This window comes from Prunus avium, chromosome 4 (assembly GCF_965620075.1).
Source record: "Prunus avium chromosome 4, drPruAviu1.hap1.1, whole genome shotgun sequence".
Taxonomy (NCBI): domain Eukaryota; kingdom Viridiplantae; phylum Streptophyta; class Magnoliopsida; order Rosales; family Rosaceae; genus Prunus; species Prunus avium.
In genome coordinates, this window is record NC_142287.1 from 14162853 (window position 1) to 14189075 (window position 26223).

A 26223-nucleotide genomic window follows, 5' to 3' on the forward strand; every position below is an offset into this window, starting at 1 on the left:
TGCTGAGCTTGGGTTACTACTGGCCCACAATGAAGAACGACGCACATGCCTTCGTCAAAAAATGCCATGCATGCCAAGTTCATAGGAACCTGAGTCACAAGCCCCCAACATTGTTACAAGACATGCGCACTCCCTGGCCCTTCCACACCTGGGGGCTTGATTTGATTGGAACTATTCACCCGCCTTCAGATGGTTACATATGGATCCTCACTGCCACTGAATATTTCACAAAATGGGTGGAGGCAGTTCCCCTTCGAAAAGCCACTGGAGCTGCAGTATCAAACTTCATAAGAGAACACATTGTATGCAGGTTTGGAATTCCGTACAAGATCGTCACCGACAACGGCACACCTTTTGTCAACAAGCAAGTAACGTCAACACTCAACGGATACGGCATCAAGCACCGCCGTTCCACACCATATTACCCACAAGGAAATGGTCAAGCTGAGGCTACCAACAAAACTCTCTTGAGAATTCTGAGCAAAATGGTATATGAATACGAAGGGGGGTGGAGCGTTCACCTGCCAGATGCTCTGTGGGCTTACCGTACCTCTCCAAGAAGCGCCACAGGCTTCTCCCCTTTTTCACTTGTATATGGATCCGATGCGATCTCCCCGGTTGAGATCACTGTCCCCACAGCTAGGGTTCTGTCTGTCAACGACATTGAATGGGATGCAAAGTCATGCTCAAACTGGCGCTGGATAGACTTGGAATCTTTGGAAGAAAAAAGAGCAGAAGCTGAGAAGAAAATGATGCTGTACCACAAGACAGTTGCCCAAGCTTACAACAGAACAGTCAAGCCACGGAGCTTCAAACATGGCGATTTAGTGCTTCGAGTTGCTGATCATGTAAGGAGGCAAGTATCGGGACCCTCCAAGTTTGCACCATCGTGGGAAGGTCCATTCACAGTCAAGGAGGCTTATAGTAGTGGCTATTATTGCCTCACCTCAGTCAAGGAAGGCACATTAACGGATCCCATCAATGGAAAGTGGCTCAAGCCATACTACTGTTAAGTCATTTATGCATTTATCTTTAGTCCTGGTTTCATTTCCTCTTTTAGTCAAGGAGTTCCTTCTGTAAACTCTCACCGATTTCCAGAAAATTTTGTGAAATGCTCCATCATGGTAGCGTTTGAAGGTGAAAACTACTCTTTTAATGAAAAATGAAGGAATGTTTTTCGGAAAAGGGGGTTTTTCTTGCCATTTAGCAAACTTTTGTCACAACAAACAAGCAAGATGAATTAGCAGTAAGTATCAAGCAGAGTCACTTTGATGGGATCCCAAGCTATTACTAAGCATCATGCACAAGTAGTACTATACAATCTGCTTTATAAAGAAAAAAAAAAAAAAAAAAAAAAAAAAAAACCGGTTGTCACTGCGTTCTATTTATCGGTGATAAATAAGTGATACATAGGTGATAGAAGGTGATAGAAATAGCTGCTAAGGTGATAAAAGGGTGATAGAAATGGCTGCTAAGGTGATAAAAAGGTGACAGAAGGGTGATACAAATGACTGTTTGTATTTGCTAAATTGCTGCCGGGTGCACATTCACTGCCGGGTGCACATGCTGGACATCTAAATCGCTGCCGGGCCAGTGCAAATCACCAAAATAGCTGCCCACCAAAATAGCTGCCGGGCCAGTACAAATCACCAAAATCACTGCCGGGCCAGTACAAATCACCAAAATCACTGCCGGGCCAGTGCAAATCACCAAAATAGCTGCCGGGCCAATGCACAGCGCCTAAATTGCTGCCGGGCCAGTGCAAACCTCCCAAACAGCTGCAGGCTAGTACAAATCGCCTAAATCGCTTCTTGGTGCCATATGCAGCACCTCAGCACCTGAATGCGTCTCGACATATACACTTCAGTATATCAAGCTATAACAAGCCTGCAAAAGTATGATCAAGTGTTACCAAAAGGAAAGGAAGGGGAATAAAGCCCCTGCACTTCAAAAAAAAAAAGAAAAATGTATATAGAAAATGAAGCAAAATGCAAACCTCAACTAGTGTGTATCATACAATATGGATGAGGCATTGCAAGGTGACCCTTTCGCAGCCTCCAATACGTAGCCAGCATTATTGGAAGAAATCCCCTTTTCAAGTAAGAGCTCACGCAACTTGTGACATTCACTGTCCAATTCCTGATGTTTGAGTTTCAAAGCTTGAGTTGTTGCCCCTACTTTGAGGAATTGAGTAGATATCGCTGCACCGCAAGCAGCCCGTGTCTCAAAAACAGCACGAGCTAGCCTCATCTTCAATATGTCAAGCAGGAAACCTACTTGAAGCCCATATGAGATAGCGTCACGGATTGTATCTCTCCAACAAAGAAGTTTATGGTCAGAGATCTCCGAATATGACGTGACATCCATGCCGTATAAAGACAGACCAAGACCACGAAAGGCCAGATTCTTCGAAGAAAAGGATAGATTGCGAGCACTCTCGATACGAGCCTCATAGCTATCAAAGAACTTACTTAAAGATTTCACTGTCTCCGGGAATACTTGCGCTCCTCGGAATGTCTCATAACCCTGGAATTCGTAGCACAGTGGAAGAAGCTCGTCGGAGGATCTAAGTATTCTTGTGTCACTGTCGAAGAAAACCATAAAGGCACTAAATGCATCTTCCAACTCATAACAAGAAGGGTCATACCCCGACATGTCTATCAAATTGTCCACCTGCAAGATAAAAAAGAAAAATATGGATCAATCGGGAAAAAGTATAGCATGCACAGGATCAAGACAAATACAACAAATAAAGTATGCCAAATCAACATTATGTGGCGTGGAGGTTGTGGCGTCATGGACGAATTCAAGGGGGGCGTCTAAGCAGAGCGGTTCCTCCAAAGGATGATCTAAGTCAGCTAAACCGCCATCACCAACTTCACCCTCATCACCTCGATCGCATGCATGATCAGCCGGTATGTCGCTGATGGATTCCTCACTCCTTTCCATATATGCAAAATTAGCCTCATCATCTTCACCATCGAGCTCGGAAGTACTTGAAGTACTTATATCTCCCAGGTGGGAACCCCGACGTTTCCTCTTCCTCAAAGAAGCGCCTACATGGTAACAAACGAATTAAGTATATATATATATATATATATATGCATTTGTACTACTGTAAGCAAGTTGTAGGTGCTGGAGGTTTCCGGCGCTAACTTGGAACTGAAGCGGTTGGCGCCATAGCCTGCTTAGGGCCGATGGAAGGAGAAAGTTTCTTCCTGGGAGGACCAATCACTGCCACTTTGGTACTTCTTTTTACAGACTCCAGGAATCTTCCAACTATTTTGCCATCCTTGGAAGTAAAGGCCAAGTTTCGCTTCTCACTGAGCGCAATAGCTTTCTTTTCCGATATCAGTCTTCGGTGATGATCAATGGAAGGGAGCAGTCTTCGCGGAGAACTTGCATGAAACCGAGTAAAATAAGCAAAGCAACGATTCCAATAAACACGGTGACCTTTTGAACAGCCACCAACCCTTTCCCTGCTAGTCAGAGCAAGGGCAAATTGTCTACCATCATCTGGTACCCTCACTCTACTCCAAAATACCTTGTGCATTTCAAGTGGATGGCAAAAGTCGGGTCTTACTGGGACACCTTGATCAAGCCCAAATTGTCGTCTAACCCGATGAGTCGAGTAATGAATAGATGTCTCAGAATGATCATCACCAAACGTAAACAGTGGGAGGCCTGCCATATTCAGATATGCATCTTTTCTTGATTGCTCACCCCTTGGTATTATAATGGAAGTTCCTCCTACTTCCGCATAAAATGACACCTGTCCAAACCCTCTGGGTACCTTCGTATAAGGGCGAAACACAAAATGTTGAATATCATCCAATAGCTCAAGGAAGTTTTGGCCTTTCCTTTGCTTTCTCCTGAACCACCGAGAAATCAAAGGAGGCATATTTGGCGTGTATGAAACATCACTAGCACGAACAAGCAGTCCAGCTTGTGAGTAGGGCAGTGGGCACACGTCCAAACCATTAATGTGCTCCCATAGAAACACCTGCAAAAAGCTTGAATTCAGGAAACCCTCCACTGCCATTGTTCCGGCCGCACCTTTCTCAAGAAGATGTACCTGATCTAGCAAGCGATACAAGTACCCCAAGAACATGGGGGCTAACGGAATCACATCACCTCGTCCGATTGCCAGTGCTAAAGGAAACACTCTCTCGTGCATATAATCCGAAGAGAAATCACAAAACACAAACTTTCCAAGCCATAAGGATACAAGTGCATGAAGACTACATGAATGCCCTTCGTCTTTATCACCAAAATGTTTCACCCAGCTACTGAATCGAAGAGATTGCCTACTCATGGCACCCTTTTTAAGAATCTCAAGCCTTTCTTTGTCCTTGGCATCCAGTATAATGTTGAAAGGGTCTTGATTACCCACAATGGGAAGATGAAGAATATTTACCACATCTTCAAGTGTAGGAGTGAATTCCCCCCACGAACATATGAAAGTATGTGTTTCCGAGCTCCATCTCCTGATTACATGGCGAAGTAGCTGCACTTCCAAGTGAATCTCACATCGTTCGGATACAAAAATGGCATCTAACACCGCAGCTTTCCGCAAGGTATCTCTGTTAATCGGATCCTCTAACTCATGCTCAACCCATTCTGACCAACCCCCAGTAATGCCACAGGGATATTGAAAGAATACAGGGACCGCCGGAAATAAGCCTCCTTCTATGCAACATCTGGAGATGGATGTGGGATCTATAATAGGAGCTGCCTCTGCCGCTGGCTCTTCATCTATAAGTGGACCTTCGCAAAGATTCTTGGACGACGGAAGGGGCCGTCCCCTCCTTAAGCCATCAGCCAGAGAAAACAAGTTATCCTTCATCACTGGTGGTAACCTAGGTGAAACGCGGGAACCCATTAAAATGCACCTTGTGAATTCCTACAAGCAAGACAAGGAATAATGGTAAGATTCATCGAGAGGAAGGGCATGCTGAATTCTCAAACAAAATCAACATGCCAAGCAAAACTTATGCACAAGCTTTCCAACTGCTCCAGCTAGAACATCCCACATTCAGAAAATCACTAGAAATTAAGTTTACAACCAACAAATCCCAAACCTTCCAGATTAGAACTAGACATGTCAAACCTCATTTTCCCAAAATTTCGTTGAAATCCGAGTTAGGGAAGCAGGCCAAACAAAATTCTAAAACAGGTCATGCAGCAGAAACTGCACAATTCCAGCAGCTTTAGCCCTTACTTTGAAATTGCACCACAAATTCATTTTTGCTTCAAAAGCCACGAAACCAATCCCAACACAACCATTGAGAAGCCCACTTTCATGTGTCAAAATCTCCAGATCATATTCAAGTGACAAAGTTTCGAAAGGCCAGAGAACATCCACAGGGTACTTTGGGACTTTTTCACAAACACTTAGCATGCATTAATTAGGAAAGCTTGTGTAGGTTTTGTTCATCACCAAGCTAAAACCCTAAATCACAAGCTCAACCTCAGAATTCAGTGCCTAATTCACAAAGTTTTGAGAAATACAAAGGAACTCAAGCTTCAAGAAAACAAGCATGCAGCAATGGCACCAACATCAATCTATGAACACACTTCAGAAAAATAAGGGCAGGGAACACTACAACGGTTGGATGATCCCCAATTTTGGATATATTGTAAACAGCACAATTTGAAGAGAATTTCATGAAGCAAGCATAATCATCAGAGCGGCAGATATTAAAAACGAGTGCAGAAATAGAATCTGCAAGCACTCACCAGCAATAAATAGACACAGAGATTGCAGACCAACTTTGTGGCATCAGAAAAATTCCGAAAATTCCCAAATTTTTACAGGCTATAGTAGTCGAGCAGATGAATAACTTTCATCAAGGAAGTTTTTCGATCTGAGCATCGAAAACGTGACTTCTGTTTTGGTGAACAGTAGCCACGGGTTTGGGTCTTGAAGGAGAGAAGAGAGAGCTGAAGAAGCACGGCAGCACATGCTGAAATAATGAAAAGCAAGGAAAAGCTCTCAAAATTCGCTGAAAGGAGTAAGCCCCTGACCCAACCTTTTAATATTATAAGTTTTCTATAGAAAGACTTATTAACTGTTAAGTAAACAAATAAAAGGCACTCCACTTATGAGAAGTTAAGTGTGGCTTTTCCTCAACACTTCCTTTCAGAACCATTGAGTTTTGATTTCCTTACAAACCGTTTCCACACTACAATTATATGGTTATATTATTATTATAATCATTTTTGCACTACTCTGATTATACTTGTCTTCACACCTTGCCAATTTCCAAGTCTGTTTGTCAAATGCACTCCATTTTGCAATTTCCCACTTTCTGCTCATCAATTGCATTCGGTTTTGCAATTTATCACTATCTACTTGTCAATTGCATTTCGTTTTGCAATTTCCAAATTTCTGTCTGCCAATTGCATTCGATTATGCAAATCCCAACTATCTGTTTACCAAATGAAATCTTTCCTTTATCTCTTGGGTTAGCCAATTTCCACAACAAACACTTCAAATTTTGTATCGCTACTCGACGTGCATTACTGTCTCATGCATACCATCAAAAGATAAGACACTTGGGTTATCCGAACCATCCTCAGTCTTAAAGGCTTTTATTTTTGGGGCTGGAATTGATTATTTGGCCCATCTCGCCGGTATTTCATGGCCCCAATAATCAAGGGGGCTAATGTTGAGGCCCAAAAAATCATAGGACAGGCCCATGCATATTTTAAAGCCCAATCGCTATCATGCTATAAAAAAATGGCCTAGCTGATGCACACATGCCATGCCAAGCAAGGCTACAATTTGGCACGTGGGGAGGCAGTGGTGTGAGTTTACCACTTTCACATGCAAACTTGTAAGAATTACAAGATTTCATAGGCCCAAGCCCACTTAGCCCACTGCAAAGCATTATCTAACGCAAAGCCTGAGCCACTGCAATACGACATAGCCCGAGCCACTGCAATACGATATGGCCCAAGCACAAGCACACGATAACGTGCAATGCCAAGCAACTCCCTATTGTGTCAAATCTCGCAACAAGCCTAAGTGGGCCCAAGCCACTTAATTATACGCATGGGGCTTGCTGATTGGTTTGTGGTGTGGATGGTTACAAGTTACACAAGGCCATTGATGGCTCAAAAATGGAGGCTTTGGGCTGGGCACCAAAGCCAAGCCCATTTTCTTGAGTCATTAAATAGGTAAGCAGAGAGAGAGAAAAAGCCCAACACCATCACGTTCTGGGCGACCGGTCTCCAGTAATGGCGACCGGTCGCTTTTGCGCAGAATCGAAATTCCAAAACAGCACTAGAGCGACCGGTCGCTTGCACCTGGAGACCGGTCGCCGGTCGCTTTCCTGCGGCAAAACAAAGACCCAGCAGCAAAACAAAGACCCAGCAGCAAAACAGCGGACCCAGCAGCAAAACAAAGGCCCAGCGGCAAAGCAAAGACCCAGCAGCAAAATAGAGGTCCAGCAGCAAAACAAACACACGGCAGCAAAACCAACAACCCGAACACGACGAAAAGAACACCCAGAAACCCAGAAATCTATACCAAACTTAACCTCCTCCTGTGATCATATCCTTGGAAAGCCTCAGATATGACCCGATCACCCATTTTCTCCAGCAAGATCTTTGATACCAACCCAAGCAGCAATCTGTCAATCTCTCTCTCTCTGCTAAACTTGTGGAAACTTAGCTCTCGCATCACAAGCCTTTCAAGCCAAGCATAACTTTCTAATTCTTTTATCACAATCATCACTCTCTTGGTGGGAAGAAACAGAGCATTCCCTGGAAATTTACATTTTCTCGGAGTGTTTTGGGCCTGGTTCTGAACTCAGGCAAAGGGGCATCACAATTAGCTCTTTACGACGGCCCAAGCCCGCCTTCAGTTGTCGTGACCAAAAAAGACCCCTACAATGAGATAGTGTTTTAATTAGCTAGATGCAGATTTTCATTTTTCAAATGCAGTTTTCAAAAAGAAACAATTTGAAAAACTCAAGGATGAAAAATATGAAGGTTACTCTAGAGGAAGAAGCGAAAGTTTGCAAAGAAACTTTCCAAAACTTGCCTCCCAAAGTCACAGTTGCCAAAAGAGGAATACAAAGGTTTTTACACAAAATTCCTTAGGTCAGAATCGACACATGGCAGCAGAGAGAGAATGGAGAATATGACAAAAATGCTGGAAATCCTACAGAGCAAGGATGACTAGTCATACGAGAAACAGATGACTAGTCATCATTTTATGAAATCAATTTAATGTTATGTGATGCAATACACAATTTACCTTTGTCAATTTGCTTGAACCTCCATAGGATAGTTGTTAGTTAAGAACACCTAGAGAAGCTATTCTTAATCTAAACTTGAGCTTGATAAAAACAATAGAAATCCTATTACAAAATTGTCAAGGGAAGCCAAAAGAAATACTCAAAATGCATACATTAATAGGTGTAATGAAGAGACGGTTGGCAGTGAAGACGCGTTAATGAAGTTACGGTTTTCGAGACGTTTTGTTTGTAATGAAATGTTTGGGCTTTTTTTTATAAAATTGGACTGGGCTTGTTTAGGGTGCTTTTTGAGTTTTTTGTGTTAGGCTTGATCAGGGTCAGTCTTATAATTTATAAAAATTTCAACACCAATTTCTTATGTAGTAAATGGATTTTGGGTGTGTTTCTAAAGTGCATTCCATGTGGGGATTTTTTTATATATAATTTCAACCCCTATTTTGGGTATATTAGTGAAACTCCCTAGAATTAATTTGACGTCTTCTTTTTTCTTTTTCTTTTTTTAAAAGTTTTTAGCGACTTTAAAAATTGCACTCCAAACATATATATAAATCAAATACACATGGCGCTTTATGATTGTTATATGTGCCGGTTCTATAGTTTTGGAATAAAACCGACCACAGGAAAATTGAAGTATCGTTCTTTCTTCCTTCTCTGATCTGGACTCGACGCTCAGCTCTCTCTCTCTCTCTCTCTCTCTTAGACAACCACCTCGTCTCGTCCGTGTCATCTCATCAATTCAATCCCAAATCAGCCTCCTCTCTCATCTCCTTCATCTCTCATCAGTATCAGACAACCAGATTATAGACAAACAATTTCTGATTTTTTTTTACCATAAGTTGTTCAAGCATGGTTTTTGTATTTTTGTGATCATAACCAGATTATATGAATAAAGTGTTACTTGCTAGTTTATGCTTTGAGTTTTTTTTTTTTTTTTTGGTTTATGTATTTATTTTTAGGTTTCAATCCCTCATTTTTGGGAAGTGAAAATTGCTTCTTGTTTGCCCTTATTGACAAGTATCCTAGGTTTTCTTGGGATCTAAGAAGCGCAGATACAAATACGGATACGGTGATACGATATGATACAACACGGGGATATGGTAAATTTTCAAAAATTAAAATATAATACGTCATGGATACGGTTATTAAAAATATTTATAACTTAAAACAAATTTTAAATAAATAAATAAATTGAAAATTATAAATATAGTGTAGCATTTTGGGCTTTCTTTTCTGATACTTTATATTTTTAGGCATGTATAGCTTTTTCCACCCAAACATATCATTACCCAAAGCCCATTTTAATACTATTGCTTAAGACCCAAACCCATAAACAGATCTATGTAAAAAAAAATATATATTACAAATCCCGTTTTAGCAAACGACGTCGTCACTTGAGATATTAAAAATTAGGTCAGTCGACATCTTCTTCTTCTTTCTCGTGCGCGCCGGAGAAAGTAGAGCAACCAATTCTTTTCATAGTAATAGTATGCTTGTTAACCACAGACAAGTTCTCAATCCTTCTCATTGCTCTCTGAAATTGAAGTAACCAAGAACTTTCAATCTTGTTACATCCATAGGACGCTCTTCTGTTTCATCTTCAAATGCCAAGTTCAAGCACTTATCAATTGAAGTCTTTGTTATCTTCTTATAACCCATGAAGTATTTCTTCACAAAATGCAACTCTGGCCTTGTTGAAGTTGTTGTGCTTGGTAGCTTCTTGCCTCTGTTTGGCAAACCAAAACTTTCAGCCACATCTTGGTTTTTCATCTCACTGTCACCATCATGAAACTTGAATTTCCTCGTCTTTGTGTTATAGTCTTGTATGAGTCTCACGATGTCATAATTAGACTTCATGCACTCTACCTTTGTTAACCTTTTCTGGATATATGCTTCTATGAGTGTTCAAAAAGGTGTCTTCGATAGCAGTGTCAAGACATCATTCCGTTGTTTAAGTTTGTCTCTGATGTTGTCGATTGTTGTTGTAAAATGAGCATCTTGCTCTTGATCTGCACATAGTTTGGGTCATCCCATCTGTTTGGCTTCTGGTTCGTTTTCTTTTTGGATGATAACTGTTTGCCTTTTGGTTCGGAGGTTGGTCTGGTTTGTTCTTTCTTCATCATTTCTTAAGTATACATGCATTAGAAATAGCAACATGACAACCATTAATCAACATGACAGTAAACTAGCAGTGTTATTACCCTAGACTGGAACATTACATGGGTAGACATGCATTAGAAATAGGATGTCATAGGAAACGAGCAACATTATTACCCTAGACTGGAATTTTATAGCCATTAATCAACATGACAGTAAACTAGCAGTGTTATTACCCTAGACTGGAACATTACATGGGTAGACATGCATTAGAAATAGAATGTCATAGGAAACTAGCAGCATTATTACCCTAGACTGGAATTTTACAGCCATTAATCAACAGTACAGTAAATGTGTGGTTTTTAAAGGTCTTACCTTTGAAGCATTTTCTGCTTGAAATTTTCATGGTTTTGTAGGTGGAGGTTAGTGTGTGGTTGTTTGGGCCTAAATTTGATGCGCCCAGTCCAAAATCAGAAAGCCCACAATAATTTTGAAACATCTGCCAACAAAAATCAGGCCTAGACTATACATTTCAAGCCCAACATAAGAGGCCCAGAAACTATCAAACCACAAGCATGACTTGGGCCTCGAAGGAATTCAAATTGGGCTTGAACCAAAAATGGGCTTGGCAGGTTTTAAATTAAAAGAAAAAGAGAGAAGCCCAAAGGAGAAACAGACCCACGTGACCCTCTGATTTGGAAAAGTAAACAATTTCAACTGAAGTTAATAAGGAATGAACAGGGGCAGGTATAAAGAAGACCATCTCTGAAAAACTCTGCTACCAAGAAATCAAAACCCGTTTTGTTTATTCAGAGATATTTTCTCTGCTCCAAAAAAGGCACCATTTTCAAAAAGATACGCAGATTACGCTTTCTAAAAAGAGATAAGCAGGAAACAGGGAGTTGCTAAAACTGGAAAATCAAACTTACCATCACAGGTTGAAAGAGCCGTTAAACTGGAAAAAAGAAGGTGAGGTTCCCCATTCAAACAGAGAAGTGACTGTTTCATAAACTGATCGTTGAGGACTTAAACTGCCAAGATTGATAAAACCCCTTTTCTTTTGCTTTTTAAAATAAAAGATCTTTCGAGATTTTTTGCATCCATTATTAAAAGAAATTAGAACCCCCACTCCCAAAACATTTCTTATAAATACAAGAGAGGGTGAACAGAGCAAAGGATCACCAATTCAAACAACCAAAAATCAGTCAAAAGACAAAAACTCAAAATGCTCATTTGATCCCAAAAGCCTTCAAACAGAGACCAATCAAGACACCCAACTTCAGTTCAGACTTAGAGAAATAAATCATTCAAAACGAGATTTCTCTCGTTACAAATTTGGTTCAGCATAAGTCAAAGAAAGCAGAATTCAGGTTTTTACAAATATGAAAACCTCAACAAATTTATGAAGAGCCCTGATCAAGCAGGTTAGACACCACAGTAAAGCTCCAGCTCAGTAGTCAGTTCTAGCCACTTCTGCCTCTTCCAGACTAAAGAAGTCCTAATTCTGCCCGACCAAAGCCGTTCCAGGGTTTGAAATAAATTGAAAGCTCTGCCAAACTCGAACGTTGGCATCGATTTGCAGTTGAAACAGATCAGTTGAAGTTATTGACAGTCCAGTCCAGCACAGTCATATCCAATCCAGCCTGGATTAGAAGCATCTGCCTAGGCAGAAATGGAAGCCCATACGTCTTTTTCTCTTCTCGGAGTCAGTTTTTCCCTTTTGAGTCTTGTAAAAGAGAGTTCTGTCTAAAAGTAATCCATTTTCTCACCATCTATTCTGGCCAGAACTATCCGTTTTATACTGAGAAAAATTGTGAAGTCCTCACCAGTCTGAGGCAAGAAAAGAACTTACTTGGGAGATATTCCTCACCCAAATTCACAATTGTTTGTTTAGAAATCAGTAACTTGGGGCTCAAGTTATCTATTTTTAAAGAAGTCTGCTAGAATTTTTATTGCTAGCAGTGGCACGCTCGCACACTAAAGAAAGTTGACTTGTCGACCAATTAATGGTTTTCAAGACAATGGGGAACTTTACCCTACCATCACAGGAGACAAATCAAAACAAGTGAATAGTGATGTTGGTTTTTGTAAGTAGATGAAGCTTGGTGATGGTTATGGAGTGTCGATTTACAGAGACGGGTTGATGAAGACGCATTGATGAAGAGGGTGTAATGAAGAGACGGTTGGCAGTGAAGACGCGTTAATGAAACTACGGTTTTCGAGACGTTTTGTTTGTAATGAAATGTTTGGGCTTTTTTTTATAAAATTGGCCTAGCCTTGTTTTAGGTGCTTTTTGAGTTTTTTGTGTTAGGCTTGATCAGTGTCAATCCCGTAATTTATAGGAACTTCAACACCAATTTCTTATGTAGTAAATGGATTTTGGGTGTGTTTCTAAAGTGTATTCCATGTGGGGGTTTTTATTTATTTATTTATAATTTCAGCCCCTATTTTGAGTATATTAGTGAAGCTCCCTAGAATTAATTTGATGTCTTCTTTTTTCTTTTTCTAAAAGTTTTTAGCGACTTTAAAAATTGCACTCCAAACATATATATAAATCAAATACACATAGCGCTTTATGATTGTTATATGTGACGGTTCTACAGTTTTGGAATAAAATCGACCATAGGAAAATGGAAGTATCGTTCTTTCTTCCTTCTTTGGTCTGGACTCGACGCTTAGCTTTCTCTCTCTCTCTCTCTCTCTCTCTCTCTCTCTCTCAGACAGCCACCTCGTCTCGTCTGTATCATCTCATCAATTTAATCCCAGGTCAGACTCCACTCTCGTCTCTTTCATCTCTCATTAGTATCAGACAATTTCTAATTTTTTGTGACCATAAGCTGTTGATAAGTTGTTCAAGCATGGTTTTTGTATTTTTGTGATCATAACCATATTATATGAGTAAAGTGTTACTTGCTAGTTAATGCTTTGAGGATATTTTTTTTTTTTGGGTTTATATATTTATTTTTAGGTTTCAATCACTCATTTTTGGGAAGTGAAAATTGCTTCTTGTTTGCCCTTATTGACAAGTATCCTAGGTTTTCTAGGGATCTAAGAAGCACGAACACGGATATAAATACGATACAATACAACACGGGGATACGGTAAATTTCCAAAAATTAGGATACGATACGTCATGGATACGGTTATTAAAAATATATATTAATATATATTAATAAATATGTATAACTTAAAACAAATTTTAAATAAATAAAAAATTGAAAATTATAAATATAGTGTAGCATTTTGGGCTTTCTTTTCTGGTTCTTTATATTTTTTGGTGTGTATAGCTTTTTCCACCCAAACATATCATTACCCAAAGCCCATTTTAATACTATTGCTTAAGACCCAAACCCATAAACAGATTTATGTACCCAAAAAAATATTTAGATTATTATAAATAAACCCAATCCTAGACATGTATTTATAAAAAAACTCACACACTATTTAAACATAGAAACACACCCAAAATCAACAGTTGTATATTTTTTGGGTGTGTTTATAAATGGGTTTTGAGTGTGTGTAATGATGGGTTTTGGGTGTGTTTATAAAATGTTTTGGGTGTTGGGTTTTTTTATAATTTCAGCCCTCATTTTGGGTGTTTTAGTGAAACTCTCAAAAATATATTATAAATCCTGTTTTAGCAAACGACGTCGTCACTTGAGATATTAAAAATTAGGTCAGTCGACATCTTCTTCTTCCCCGTGCTCGCCGGAGAAAGTAGAGCAACCAATTCTTTTCATAGTAATAGTATGCTTGTTAACCACAGACAAGTTCTCAATCCTTCTCATTGCTCTCTGAGATTTGTTTCATCTGGAGGTTATTCTGTTCTTCACTCAAGTGGTCTTCAGCACTGGTTCAAAAATTGGCAAGGACACAGAAAACATAAACTGACAGCTAGCACTTTTGCTGCCGCCGTTGGTTTTTTTCGTCGCCGAAGACTCCAGCTTTGGTTAGAGAAGATTGGAGCAATTGAGCCATTTTCGGGTAACCTGAGTACCTGTTGGAGCAATATCAAAGAAGAGGAAGCACTTGAAAGATACAAGCTGATAACAGGAAATTCTGTCTTGTTTCCTGAATTTCAAGTCTATGGTAATACAAATGCTGGAGATGATTGGCTAGGAGCTTCACCAGACGGGGTGGTTGATAGGCTGGTATACGGATTGTCTTCACGAGGAGTACTGGAGATTAAGTGCCCATTTTTCGATGGAAATATGAAAAAGGCTACCCCTTGGTCGCGAATTCCTCTGTACTGTGTTCCACAGGCTCAGGGTTTAATGGAAATACTTGACAGGGATTGGATGGATTTCTATGTTTGGACTCCTAAAGGGAGTAGCCTATTCAGGTTATACCGGGATGCAGAATACTGGGATGTTTTGAAAATGGTTCTCTCAGATTTTTGGTGGAATCATGTCCAGCCAGCGAGGGAGATGTGCAGTAAGTCTCAGATTACGGATCCCCTCGTTGAATTAAGATCGCTCAAACCAGCACCCAGGCATGAAATGTGTAGTTATATAGTTTATGAAAGCAAACGCGTTGTTGATAGCTCCAAGTTATTGATGCGTGAAATCAATGGCAAACTGATGAACTGATGCGAGGCACCTTGAGCTCGAAACACAATACAATACCTATTAGGTTTACTTCGTCGTCCCTGTTATCATTTTGCAGAAACACCTTGCATTTGCCTTTCAAAATATCACATTACTACTGGAAAAAGAAAAGGAAGACAAGTTAAAGTTGTTGATGAGCCTTAAAACTTACCCAAGTCTCCATCGTGATTTCCATCATCCATGCTCATGATCGTGAATGTAACATGATGTTTGTTTATGATGATTTTCATTGCACTCATTCACTTTTCAATCCAAGTGGAAATTGTTCATGAGAGCTTACATGTCTGACATTTATCCGCCCCGAATGGCAGAGAAGTTTCCATATCGGAGAGGCCTTGAACTACCAAAGAAGAATCTTTACATCATCAATTCTTCGAATGAATTTGAGTTAATTTTTGAACAATCTCCAACTATTTCCATTTATGTGCGTGTGTGTGTGTATCCACAATTTGCTACACTTTCTTCCTTTCCCTACTGGGAAGCATATAAAAGAATACAAGTTTTCTTTTCTTTTCTCTTTTTACAAGCAAGAGGCACAAAACGCACATAACCACAAGGAATTGTGCCAAAAAAACTCAAACTCCATCCTTACTATTAAGGCACATGAGGTGCCGCTATACCCAATGGCCGTCAGCAAGTAGACAGAAGTTTGAGTTTCTAAATAAATAATCAATTTGTAATGTCTTGCCAATTACAAAATGCTCACCATTTGAGAGTACCAATTCACAAAGAGCAGTGTTGCGCGCTTGGGCGACCAACCGTGGCATTCTTCATTAGAAAATGGCATCGAGTTGTATATGCAGAGTTAGAAAGCTCTTGCTACTTTCTTCCCAGCATTCATGCTTTTGCTATTTTCTAGATGAAACTCCTACCAACTGGATGTTGGTAACGAAAATCTATGAGAAAGGAAATCAGACATCAATAAAGCATTTTAAGTGCAAAGAAGACAATGATAAATCCAACAGGAACCTTTTCATATCATGAAGTGACGAAATTCCTATGAAACTCAAAAGTAAATTATCCTAATTATACGTAAGCTTACAGCATAGTTACTTATCTTGCAGAACCCAGCTCAGCTTAGTGCATCTTAAGTCAAAATCTAGGTCGAGTAAAATTTAAGGAATAGTACAAGCTAATAACCTGAACTGAGCCATGCGGTTCTTATCACTCAACTCATTGGAAAATAAAAAATAAAAAATTTCTATGTGACAATATAGAAGCTACAGGTAGCCTCTCATTGATGTAAAAGAACAGAGGTATATGAAGAGACTTACACATAATTGAAATCAGCTCCTTTGACCACATATCCTCATTGATGTAAGAGAACAGAGGTATATGAAGAGACTTACCCATAATTGAGATCAGCTACTTTGACCACCTATCCTTCGCTAGCACCAGTAATACACAGAACCCTCTCCTTAAGCCTATTGATAGTCTGCATGCAGAACAAAAGAAAAGGATCAATAGAGAACAACACAGGCAATACAATTAACTGCACACAAAGTTTCAAAATCCAGACCAAGCTAGAGATCCTTCCCCATCTTTCAGTGGAGACAGCAGCATCTTTGAGATGAGAACAACGTGGAGTGTCAAAACTTAAAAAGTAAGCTGAAGTTTCTGTAGCTTCTGCTACCCAAAGGGAATTCATTTGGTCCTTTTCTCTCTTGGTAAGATTACAAAACCCAACCTGTAAAGAAGAAATATAAAAGATTATAAATAGACTGCTTTTAGCCAATAGGATGGTTTCATTTGGGAAAGAATGGGAGGGTTGATTACTGAGAGAATGTGGTAATAGAAATTTGAGTATGATATTAATCCCACAACTCGATCTCCAAAAATGGAAACCAACTTTTACATACTTCATACACCTCGATATTCTAGGTAGGGATTCCTTGTGAGGAGGGCTTGCATTTTGTTAATTACTAACCAAATGGATCAAGTATGGGTGTGAAGTCAAATGCTTTCTATCTAGTTACCATCCAAGTATGGAATTAAGAGGCAGCACATTCAAATAGTACTTTTTGTGTCTTAAAAGATTCTATGACCATAATTAATGGGTTATATGACTTCCTAATGAAGATCGTAAATCATTCCCTCAAATTAAACAAAAGGGCACGATGAAAGTTGTCAATCTTAGATACATCAAAGTGGTTGCAGACCAAATCAATTAACGAAGACAAATTACATTTAGAGGCTGTTTTGTTTTCTGGGCTAAAAGTCTTGAAATAACTCATCTAAGTTACTCCGATATCTTGAATTAGTTGGAATTTTAACTTAATGAAGGTTGCCCTTATTTTTGCTGCTCTGACGGTAGCCGGTATGTAGAAGACAGTTCAAAATGTATAAAGGTAGCCTTTTGTATTATAGTAAGATTTTTTTTATATTGCTTTAAATGCACACCTTGTGTTTTGTATGTATGTTTATACTTTTTTCGATTTAATTATGTTTCTTATTAAAAAGAACCAAGGAAGATGTTCTAAGTGCAAACATAAACATACAACTCATATGGTTAAATGTGTCAATTGTTGGTTTTAAGATGTTTATGGTATATAACAAGCAGACTTGAAACTTATTTTTAGACTAGAAACAAAGAAAAAGAAGATATCAAACAAACAAACATATCATTCAGACATAAACATTAAGGTCAAATTCAGATCTACTCAGATATAGGATCAAAATAAAACTAAGAAATGCCACCTTCATATTCTATTTCAAGATAGTACCAGTGTCTCACATGATGATTTTTCTCATTAGTTTATATGAAGCGGTGACCTTCTGAGGTTGACTATTGAGAAGGAACAGTACATACCGTTGATCCTGTGAGGTTATAGTTTATAGGAGCAATTGAATCAACGCCAATGTATGGTGAACAGAAGCAGACGGCCAGTAGAGAATCACATGATTCTTCTGAATTTAATTCAGATATGGAGCCATCTGTCACAAACACCCACTGTTTCTTCTGGTGAGCAGCTATATATGCCTCCCCCACAAACACAATGAATGCAGCAATATCAAATTCACTGCATAACACCCCCCCACAACCCCAAAAAATAAATCAATTAATTCAACATTACTTTTCTATGGGAACAAACAGAAGAATCAATATCAAAAGCATAGGCTTAGTCTAGGATTAACCTGGAAAGAGGAACTTTACCCAAATCTGACAATAAGACTGATTTGCGAGGATTGAAAAAAGGCCTGAGATGGATATAGTCATTTTATTAAAATAAGTAAAGAAAATATAGGAAAATAAAAAACATAATACTTACTTAAAGTGTTCGACTGCCTGCTGAGATAAAGGCTGCCATGTTGTTGTGGATCCTCTCGCTAGCAAGTGTAGAGTATCCACATCAGAACTTGTTGGTATAAGTCCAGAAACGCGATATGCATGTCCCTCAACCAGCTCAGTCTTCTGCTGTATCAGAAGGTAAACTTGGTAATGTTCATATGTGGCATTGTAGCATTCAGAGAATAATTGTTCAAGGGAGCAGACTCGTCATTTATATTTCATAAACACACATGGGGTAAGAAAGAGAGAGAGAGAGAGAGAGAGATCAACAAAATATATATTAAAAGGGGATCTATACAATAACACACTTGGGTTCACCTGCTTCTCAGATGGGTTCCAGATTGTTATTAGGCCTTCCTTAGAACTGTCTTTCCCATGACATAATTTTCTTGTTAGTCCAACCACCCTCACCCTCATGAATGGCGTGACTTCCCTCTCACTTAAGCCGACATCTTCCAGTGCTTTCAAAATTGATTTCTCCATGTCTGACTGCTTAATTGCCTAAGTTCCAACCTGCCATGATCAAAATCTCGTTCTATACCAGACTTTCATTCAAACAAAACATTGGAAACCTACCTCCAGCTTTGATCGATATTTGGTAAAAGATTTCAACTGTTCTGAACTCATTTCTGCCATTAAAATTTCGGGTTCAGTGGCTGTTTCTAGTATCTTTAAGAGTTTTGCCCCTTCACTATCGCTATCATTACACAAATGTGAATGTTCTAGTCCTCTTTGGAACTCAGATATAATGCCTTCTATGACATTAGAGCGCCTGCACCCAAGAGAAATATCAATCACAGCAAATAGGAAAGGCCTTGCAAGAGAATATGTCTTAAAGTTTCATCAGGGATGTATTTGCAATTTGATGTAAAAAGCTTAAGACAGTGTATAACACCAAAAAGAAATCATCTTTTTGTTTAAACAAACTTTAAGACAGTGTATTCTTATTTCACCAAATATCTACCGGTAAATGTGCAATGATACTTTTCATTATAAAAATAGCTAAAACATGGATTATTATAATTTTTTGGATATATTACATGATTGAAAAGGAGTGTACTTTGATCTGATGAAGCGTAAGTTTGTTTGACATAAAAGTATCTTTGTAGCATGAGATCAATTTGAGATCCAAGTACATACACACACAAAAATTATTAGCTCTAAAGAAGTACAACTCTCATGAGTTTAAATCTCAAGAATCAATAATTCTTGATATTTACATCTAGCAGAATTATACTCTACTTCCATCCAATAATTTAGCTGAAGATGTCTTAAGGTCATTGTTGAAAGAAAAATCAGCCCCCGCATAATAAGGCTGTTGTTGAGATTAATATGAGTTATAAGTATTCTTATAAGCACAACACTTCCTGTTCCCCAATTCATTTTAACTTTTCATTTGAAACATATTTTATTTACTGTAAGAATCTTTGGCAAGCCAGTCATCCATTTCAGCATATCTAGTTCTCCCACCTAAGCACATGCTAAAGGGCCTGCTTTCAGTCATGCATTCCTGCACCACCTAGAACAGCATAACATGAACAATCATGTAACAAATCATTTAATGGTTTCTCCTAAACTAAAAAAGTCACAAATTTTCTAGAACAATCTTGTAGCTCCCATCAAATATTGAAGCAATTTTGGATTTTAAGGCAAACTTGACATAAGACACCTCTGTTGAGCACCATCTAGAACAGCATAACATAACGCAATCCTGATATGATCCAAATATTTTTGCAACGAAAAAGGAAAATGTTGAGCATACTTGAGGTCAAAAAAATTCAAAGAGCAACTAGACAGGAGAACACTTAAAGAGGCTAAGCTAAAAAAATTAGATTTTGAATGAATAAAGGAAACATAAATTACGAATACTTTCAAAAAGTAAATTAACTTATAGTTTGTTTGCTTTGTCAGAATAGACACCTCTCTTGATATGATTGCACCATTTGGGACTCCAACCTCTCTGATCTTACAATAGATCTTCCATTACTTAACCTAAAAGAAAAAAAATATATTACAGTGGTTATGTTCATAATTAAGGACATACAGTATCAACTCAAGTAAACATATATAATATTTCAAATTACCTCTCTTTGTAGAGAACAGGGTATATCCGTGTGACTCCTAGAAGAGTGCAAGGGACTGCACCACCACCACTCTTGACACAGTTAAATGCTAAGGGAGCACCAACAACTTTACCTGTAGAGATAAATTTGAGAATCATGAATGAGAAGACAATGAGATAAAACTGTTAATACACTAAACCAGTGCGAGACTACAATATACCAAAATCCTATGTAAACCAAATGGTTCTTACAAAATCCCAATCGATCAGCCCAATGAGCTCTATATGTTCCATTTATGTGCAGCCGGAAAGTAACTGTTCTTGCCACCTGAGTTGAAGCAGAAACCTGAGAAATCCCTCTAATAGCAGGAGGTAAAGATTTATATATTTTTTATTTTCACTTTAAAAAAAATCCAAAAAATAGTGAGAACCTCAAGGGGTGAAACAGGCCCAGCCCAACCACAGAGTGCTGCTCCCCAGATCTGCATCAGAAATCATAACTATAAGCAAGCAGCAATTCTGAACAGAATTCTTTAATCAAAGAAGCCGTACTAAAAACAATAGAGCAGCATCTTAGCTACCCGAAGTTTCTGTCCAACAAATAATTTTCCACTAGCAAGCTGCTTTGACAGGAGTGCATCCAGTACAGCATCCACTGAATACCTGTGAGACAAGATAATTTTACATGCCATCTCGAAATAAGTTTAAGTGCACAAAGGTAATTACTTACCACCCATCAGTAAGCTCAACTTTTGCAGCACCACTATTTTCAGCTCTGGAGCTAGTCTCCATATTTGGGTCACAATTTGAATGAATAGCTGAAATGCATAGAACCACCATTGAAGAAGGGGATGCATCTCCTTCCAGAATCCTCTTAATTGCAGATCGGTGACCTTGATTCACTTCTCTTTCATATCTGTGAAAATGCATTGCATATTGATATCAATGGATGTCCCACAAACCCCAATAGTAAACTGTACAACTATATTATAAGTTTATAAGTATGAATACCTATACTTCAATTCCTCAAGCACATTGGAGACTGTCAAAAAATTTCCGAACGACTTAGCTAGATGACATCTCTCATAGCAAGCCAGTTTCCAGACAACCCACTTGTAGTGATTTGTGACCCACCTAGATTGAGGAATAAAATAAGAATGCTCAACCTGGTTTAGAATTAAACAAAGATACAGAACATTGGCATATATGCTATTGATGAACTGCACACACGTTCCATACAGTGCAAACTTAACAAATCCAAGATGATAACCCAGGTGATCCATACCATCGGGCCAATTGGATGTACAATTTGTAGATGTGAGTTCTATGCTGGCATTCAATTTTTGGTATTTATTGAATTTGAAATTTGTACCTTTAATTATGTTACCAAATTTTGTATACGACAATATTACATGTGCATGCTAAAGAGAAATGCACTCCAATCTTTTCCTTCTAATTGTCTTTAGTCAGGCAATGTTGAAGAAAAATTGTAATGCACTGTAACACTTACTCTCTGGAAGTATATTGCATTAAAGCTCCAGAACGAGCCAACATGTGGACAAAAGCTTCTGCTCCTATGCAGTTTAAGCCAGATTCATCAAGAAACATGTACTTTTCTGCGTTACTTGCTGTAATTCTTCTCATCGGGTCTGACAAACACTCCAACTAAATTCATTTTGATGCATAAAATAGTATCAGTGCCAAGGCATACATAATCTGTTGAGACAATTAACAAAATTATTAGTCTCCATACCATGTTCTGGTCAGGTGGTGGCATTCCAAAATATTTCTTCACATACATTCTAGTTACTGAGAAAGGATATCTAGTAGAAACCCTTCTTTTGGAACATGAATGGTCGGAGGACAAAGTAGACAAACCTGATGGAACAGTAGCTTAAATGAGAAGCATATTCAGTAACTAATATCAACAAAATTATATTAAGAGATTATTAAATTTTACCATTACGGACAAGAGGAACATTCTTATGCAATGGAGTGGAGGAGTTGGAAGTGCGAGGCTTCTTGAATGGAGAAATAGAACTTCTTCCAAGCCTCCTCTTTACACCACTCATTTGTGTGCTATTCATAGCAGTGGTGCCAACGGTATTTGAAATATCAACCAATGGCTTGGCTAGTGACTTTCCAACAGGATTAATCCTCAAACTACCACCATTTTCCAAATAATTGTTTTCTACTGTCTTGAGGATACAAGGTTTGTCGCTAAGGGGCTTCTCCTGCCGATAAGTTAACTCGCTGTTTGACTTACAGACACTTTCACTCCTAACAACATCAAATTGAGTAATCAGATTAGTGCCGGAATTTATAGCCGACGACGACCGCACTTGATTAGAGGATGATTGCAGTGGAGATACAGAAGTCTTAGTTAAAAAGTTTTTCCTAGTCATTTTCTGATGGGAGAAGGGAGTGCGTTCATCATGTCCTCTACCTTTTGAAAATGAGAAAACGGAGTCACCTGCATCCCCCTCATTCAAGAAACTCCCTAACTCTGGGTCACCAAGTAGACTCCTTGCACGTTGCAGTGCATCAGTAGAAACAGATATAGATCTTCCTCCAGCTGTATGGAACTTGATTGATGAAGGTTTGTCCGGAGTTAAATTAAGCCTTTCAGGTGACATAAAATTTAGATCAGCCTCATTCTTCTTACATCTAGTTTGTACTGAAACAGTCTTATTAATTAACGGAGACCTTGAAATGGATGCAGCATCCATAACCTCCCCACCACTGTCGAAACCCGGAAGCTTGCTGTGATCATTGTCGTCTCCCAAACCAAGCAATGTCTTTGCCCTCACAAGACCGTCCGGAGATATATTAACCATTTTCCCAGAGCCAGTCTGGAAAAGGGAATTAGAGAAACCACCTCTACTATTCGTAGCTTGCACTTGGCCTGCAGCACACCACACCACAGCACATTGAGGTTAGAAAATTTGGTCACTTGTGGTTGATTGATTCATAAAAAATAAAGGTGTTCCTAATTATATAAAATTGTTTATTTTTTTTCCATTTTCCTATTGCTCTCATATCCTTAGGGTTTTCCTTGGCAATCAAACAGAGGATATGAGAAGCAGAAACCAAATTTCCCAGAATGATTGAGACCACCAGAAACTCAAAGAAAAGAAAAAGCTTTTGGCATTGGACATTTTAATAAATAAATCAGAGAAATTGAAAAAATCCAGCAGAATGCCCTAATTACCAGTTCCAGTTTGAAGAAGCGACGATGCTTTGGCTAAGGAGGATGGCTTGATGGCGACGGGTCTTCCAAATCCGTTGCGGAACATCCCAACACCGTCATCAACATCAACGCCATTTCTCTGATTCTGAGTCTGGGCCTCTGCAAGCTTCGAACAACCTTGAAGCAGCAGATCCGCCATGGAAGGCAGCCGACTGCTCGACTTGAGCTGCTGCTGCCTTTCACTATCACTATGATGAGTAGTAGTAGCAGTAGGATAAACGGCGCCGTTTGGTGTGTCGGGATACCACCGGTAATTGTTGCCGGCGTCGGCGAACATCTGCCACGTCGACATTTTCGAGGGTTTTGGGACTTTTTCGAGGGTTATTACCTATCTGTCAGCAACCTGCGAACGAAACGAACGAAGGAAAGCTTTGTTTCAATTGAATATTCAATTCTTCATTCTTTCCAAAGTCTCAGCCATTTGATCTCCTTTACTTAAATACTTATACAATCCTCTCTTCATTTGATTGCTTTCTGGCAAAACACCGACAAATGGCGGAAAATTAAAAAATAAAAAGCGCGCCAAAATTCAAATGAGTTATCCACGAAAATGTGTTTTTAGGGGATTGCGGTGGATGGATATCCCTAAACCCACCCACTTGTTTACGGCCCTTTCCGCGAGTGCAATGAATCTTTTGTTTAGCTGGGGATATTTTTTTAGTTACGCAATATTTATATTAAAAATCAATATTTTAAAAATAATAATAATTTCCACACTGATTCGTGCAAGATTTGTACCAAATCCTCCATGCTCTAGAGTTATAGATAACAAAACAATGTATATATCAATGATGTTAAAAAAAAAACACACAAAATGCAAACAAAGCAAAAACTACAACAAAAGACATAGACTGTAACAAAAATAAAAACCATTTCTATATAAATATAAACTGCAATGCATTGTGTATTTTAATAATGATCATTCTACAATATAAAAGGCAAAGCCATCATGAAAACGTAGTCTCCAAGTAAACCTAGGATTCCTTGTAGGGTTTGTAAATCTTTCTATAAATACTTAGCCTTCTGGCTCTATCAATACATAGAGAAATATTCTTCTCAACATAGTCTCCAATTTGACATGGTATCAGAGCACCGATTCTAGGTGTCTCTTTGTTTACAAACCTTAGTCGTCTAACTCTTCATGGGTGACGCTAGCAACACCTCCCGAACAGAAGCCAAAATTCCTCCAACAGAAACCATGGATCATACTTATCCTTACTTCTTGCAATCCTCAAATCATCCAGGACTTGTTATTGTCTCCCAACCTCTTGATGGAGATAACTACAGCATGTGGCGCCGCACCATCACCATTAATCTCAGTGCCAAAAACAAATTAAGGTTTGTTGATGGCATCATCAAATCTCTTTCTGAGTAAGATTACAAATACCCTTTATGGCGTTGCTGCAACAATATGGTGATGGCTTGGTTGTTGAATGCTCTCACACCAAACCTCGTCAATAGTGTCATCTATGTCGACACCCATGCTGAAATTTGGAGTGATCTGCAGGATCGATTCTCTCTTGGCAATCTTACTCGTGTTTTTCAAATTTGGAGGACCATCGCCGAACACAAACAAGGTCAGCAAACCATTTGTCAATACTACACAAAATTGAAATCCCTTTGGGATGAATTGGGCTCTTATCAATCCGTACCGCATTGCACCTAGGGAGCCTTGAAGGTGTTGCCAGCACGCGAGGATGAAGAGCAAGTCATACAATTTTTTATGGGTCTCAATGACTCATACATAGCCATTCGAGGAGTTTTATTGATGCAGACTATTCATTCTGTTAAGAAGACCTATTCCATGATTATGCAGGAAGAACAACAACGTGGAGTGGGAGAACACACTCCATCTGAAGTTGCACATGCCATGAACGTGAGCAACAAGTCATACAAGCCCCTTGGCTCCTCCACTTCCAGCAACTCCAAAGCATAAGAGACCAACTCTTCCAAACATACCGCTCAAAGAAGCAATTCACGCAAACCTCTCTTTTGTACCTACTGTGAGGATACTACTCATCTAGTCAACATGTGTTATTATTTGCACGGTTGCCCTACTTGGCACAAGCTTCATGGCAAAAATGTCAAGCCACCCAATCGCTCCAAGAAACCCTCTATAGCAAATCAGACACAATCTACTCCACCACTCGCGACAGAAGGTTTCAAATTCTCCGCTGAGGAGTATGCTCAACTCAAGTCTTTGCTTCGTGATGGTAAACCTCGTGCTAATTTCACAGGTCAAATGCCTTCTTTTTGTGCCCTCACGGGCTCATCATTCACGAATCCTTGGATACTTGATAGTGGAGCCACTGATCATATTGCACCTCCTTCCGGGCTTTCTGTTACTACCCCACTCAACTCCACTGTTGATCTTCTTGATGGGTCTCATGCAAAAATCAATGGCCTTGGTTCCTCGTCTATGGGTCCAAACTTATCTGTTGATGGAGTTCTTTGTGTGCCTTTCTTTCGTGTTAATTTACTTTCTGTTAGCACACTTACATCTAGTCTCAACTGTTCTATTCACTTCTTCCCTACCTTTTGTGTCTTACAGGACTTGACTTCGAAGAGGATGATTGGTCTGGGGAAACAAGTTAATGACTTATACTACTTGCTCACGAAAAGGAACGTCACCACTCCACCATCCACATCCAACG

The 26223-nt window shown here is 39.1% G+C and overlaps 3 protein-coding genes across 6 annotated transcripts; 1 reads left to right on the top strand and 2 right to left on the bottom strand.

Moving 5' to 3' along the window:
- Positions 1-1258: 1258 nt before the first annotated feature.
- Positions 1259-6035, bottom strand: LOC148294858 (uncharacterized). Its single transcript, XM_088251376.1, has 5 exons — positions 5740-6035; positions 3157-4903; positions 2770-3056; positions 1997-2673; positions 1259-1887 (listed from the first exon to the last, which is right to left on the bottom strand). The coding sequence occupies exons 2-4, from the start codon at positions 4880-4882 to the stop codon at positions 2002-2004; spliced, it is 2685 nt and encodes an 894-aa protein (XP_088107502.1). The 5' UTR covers positions 4883-4903; positions 5740-6035; the 3' UTR covers positions 1259-1887; positions 1997-2001.
- Positions 6036-14024: 7989 nt separating this feature from the next.
- Positions 14025-15386, top strand: LOC110762694 (uncharacterized). The gene has a single exon (XM_021965365.2). The coding sequence runs from the start codon at positions 14111-14113 to the stop codon at positions 14948-14950; it is 840 nt and encodes a 279-aa protein (XP_021821057.1). The 5' UTR covers positions 14025-14110; the 3' UTR covers positions 14951-15386.
- A 68-nt stretch (positions 15387-15454) lies between these two features.
- Positions 15455-24195, bottom strand: LOC110762693 (protein BREAST CANCER SUSCEPTIBILITY 2 homolog B-like). Of its 4 annotated transcripts, none has more exons than XM_088252506.1 (19): positions 23531-24195; positions 22280-23224; positions 22073-22197; positions 21830-21984; positions 21331-21453; positions 21050-21235; positions 20901-20982; positions 20751-20801; positions 20572-20647; positions 20342-20453; positions 20178-20249; positions 18834-19029; positions 18576-18758; positions 18238-18380; positions 18104-18166; positions 17778-17988; positions 16488-16655; positions 16318-16403; positions 15455-15864 (listed from the first exon to the last, which is right to left on the bottom strand). In XM_088252506.1, the coding sequence occupies exons 1-18, from the start codon at positions 23859-23861 to the stop codon at positions 16347-16349; spliced, it is 3279 nt and encodes a 1092-aa protein (XP_088108632.1). In that variant the 5' UTR covers positions 23862-24195; the 3' UTR covers positions 15455-15864; positions 16318-16346. The 4 variants fall into 4 exon arrangements, with proteins under 4 accessions (XP_088108632.1, XP_088108633.1, XP_021821056.2 ...); XM_088252507.1 differs by having other exon boundaries at positions 17778-17902; positions 18123-18166; positions 18238-18383; XM_021965364.2 differs by having other exon boundaries at positions 18238-18383.
- Between the last annotated feature and the right edge of the window lie 2028 nt (positions 24196-26223).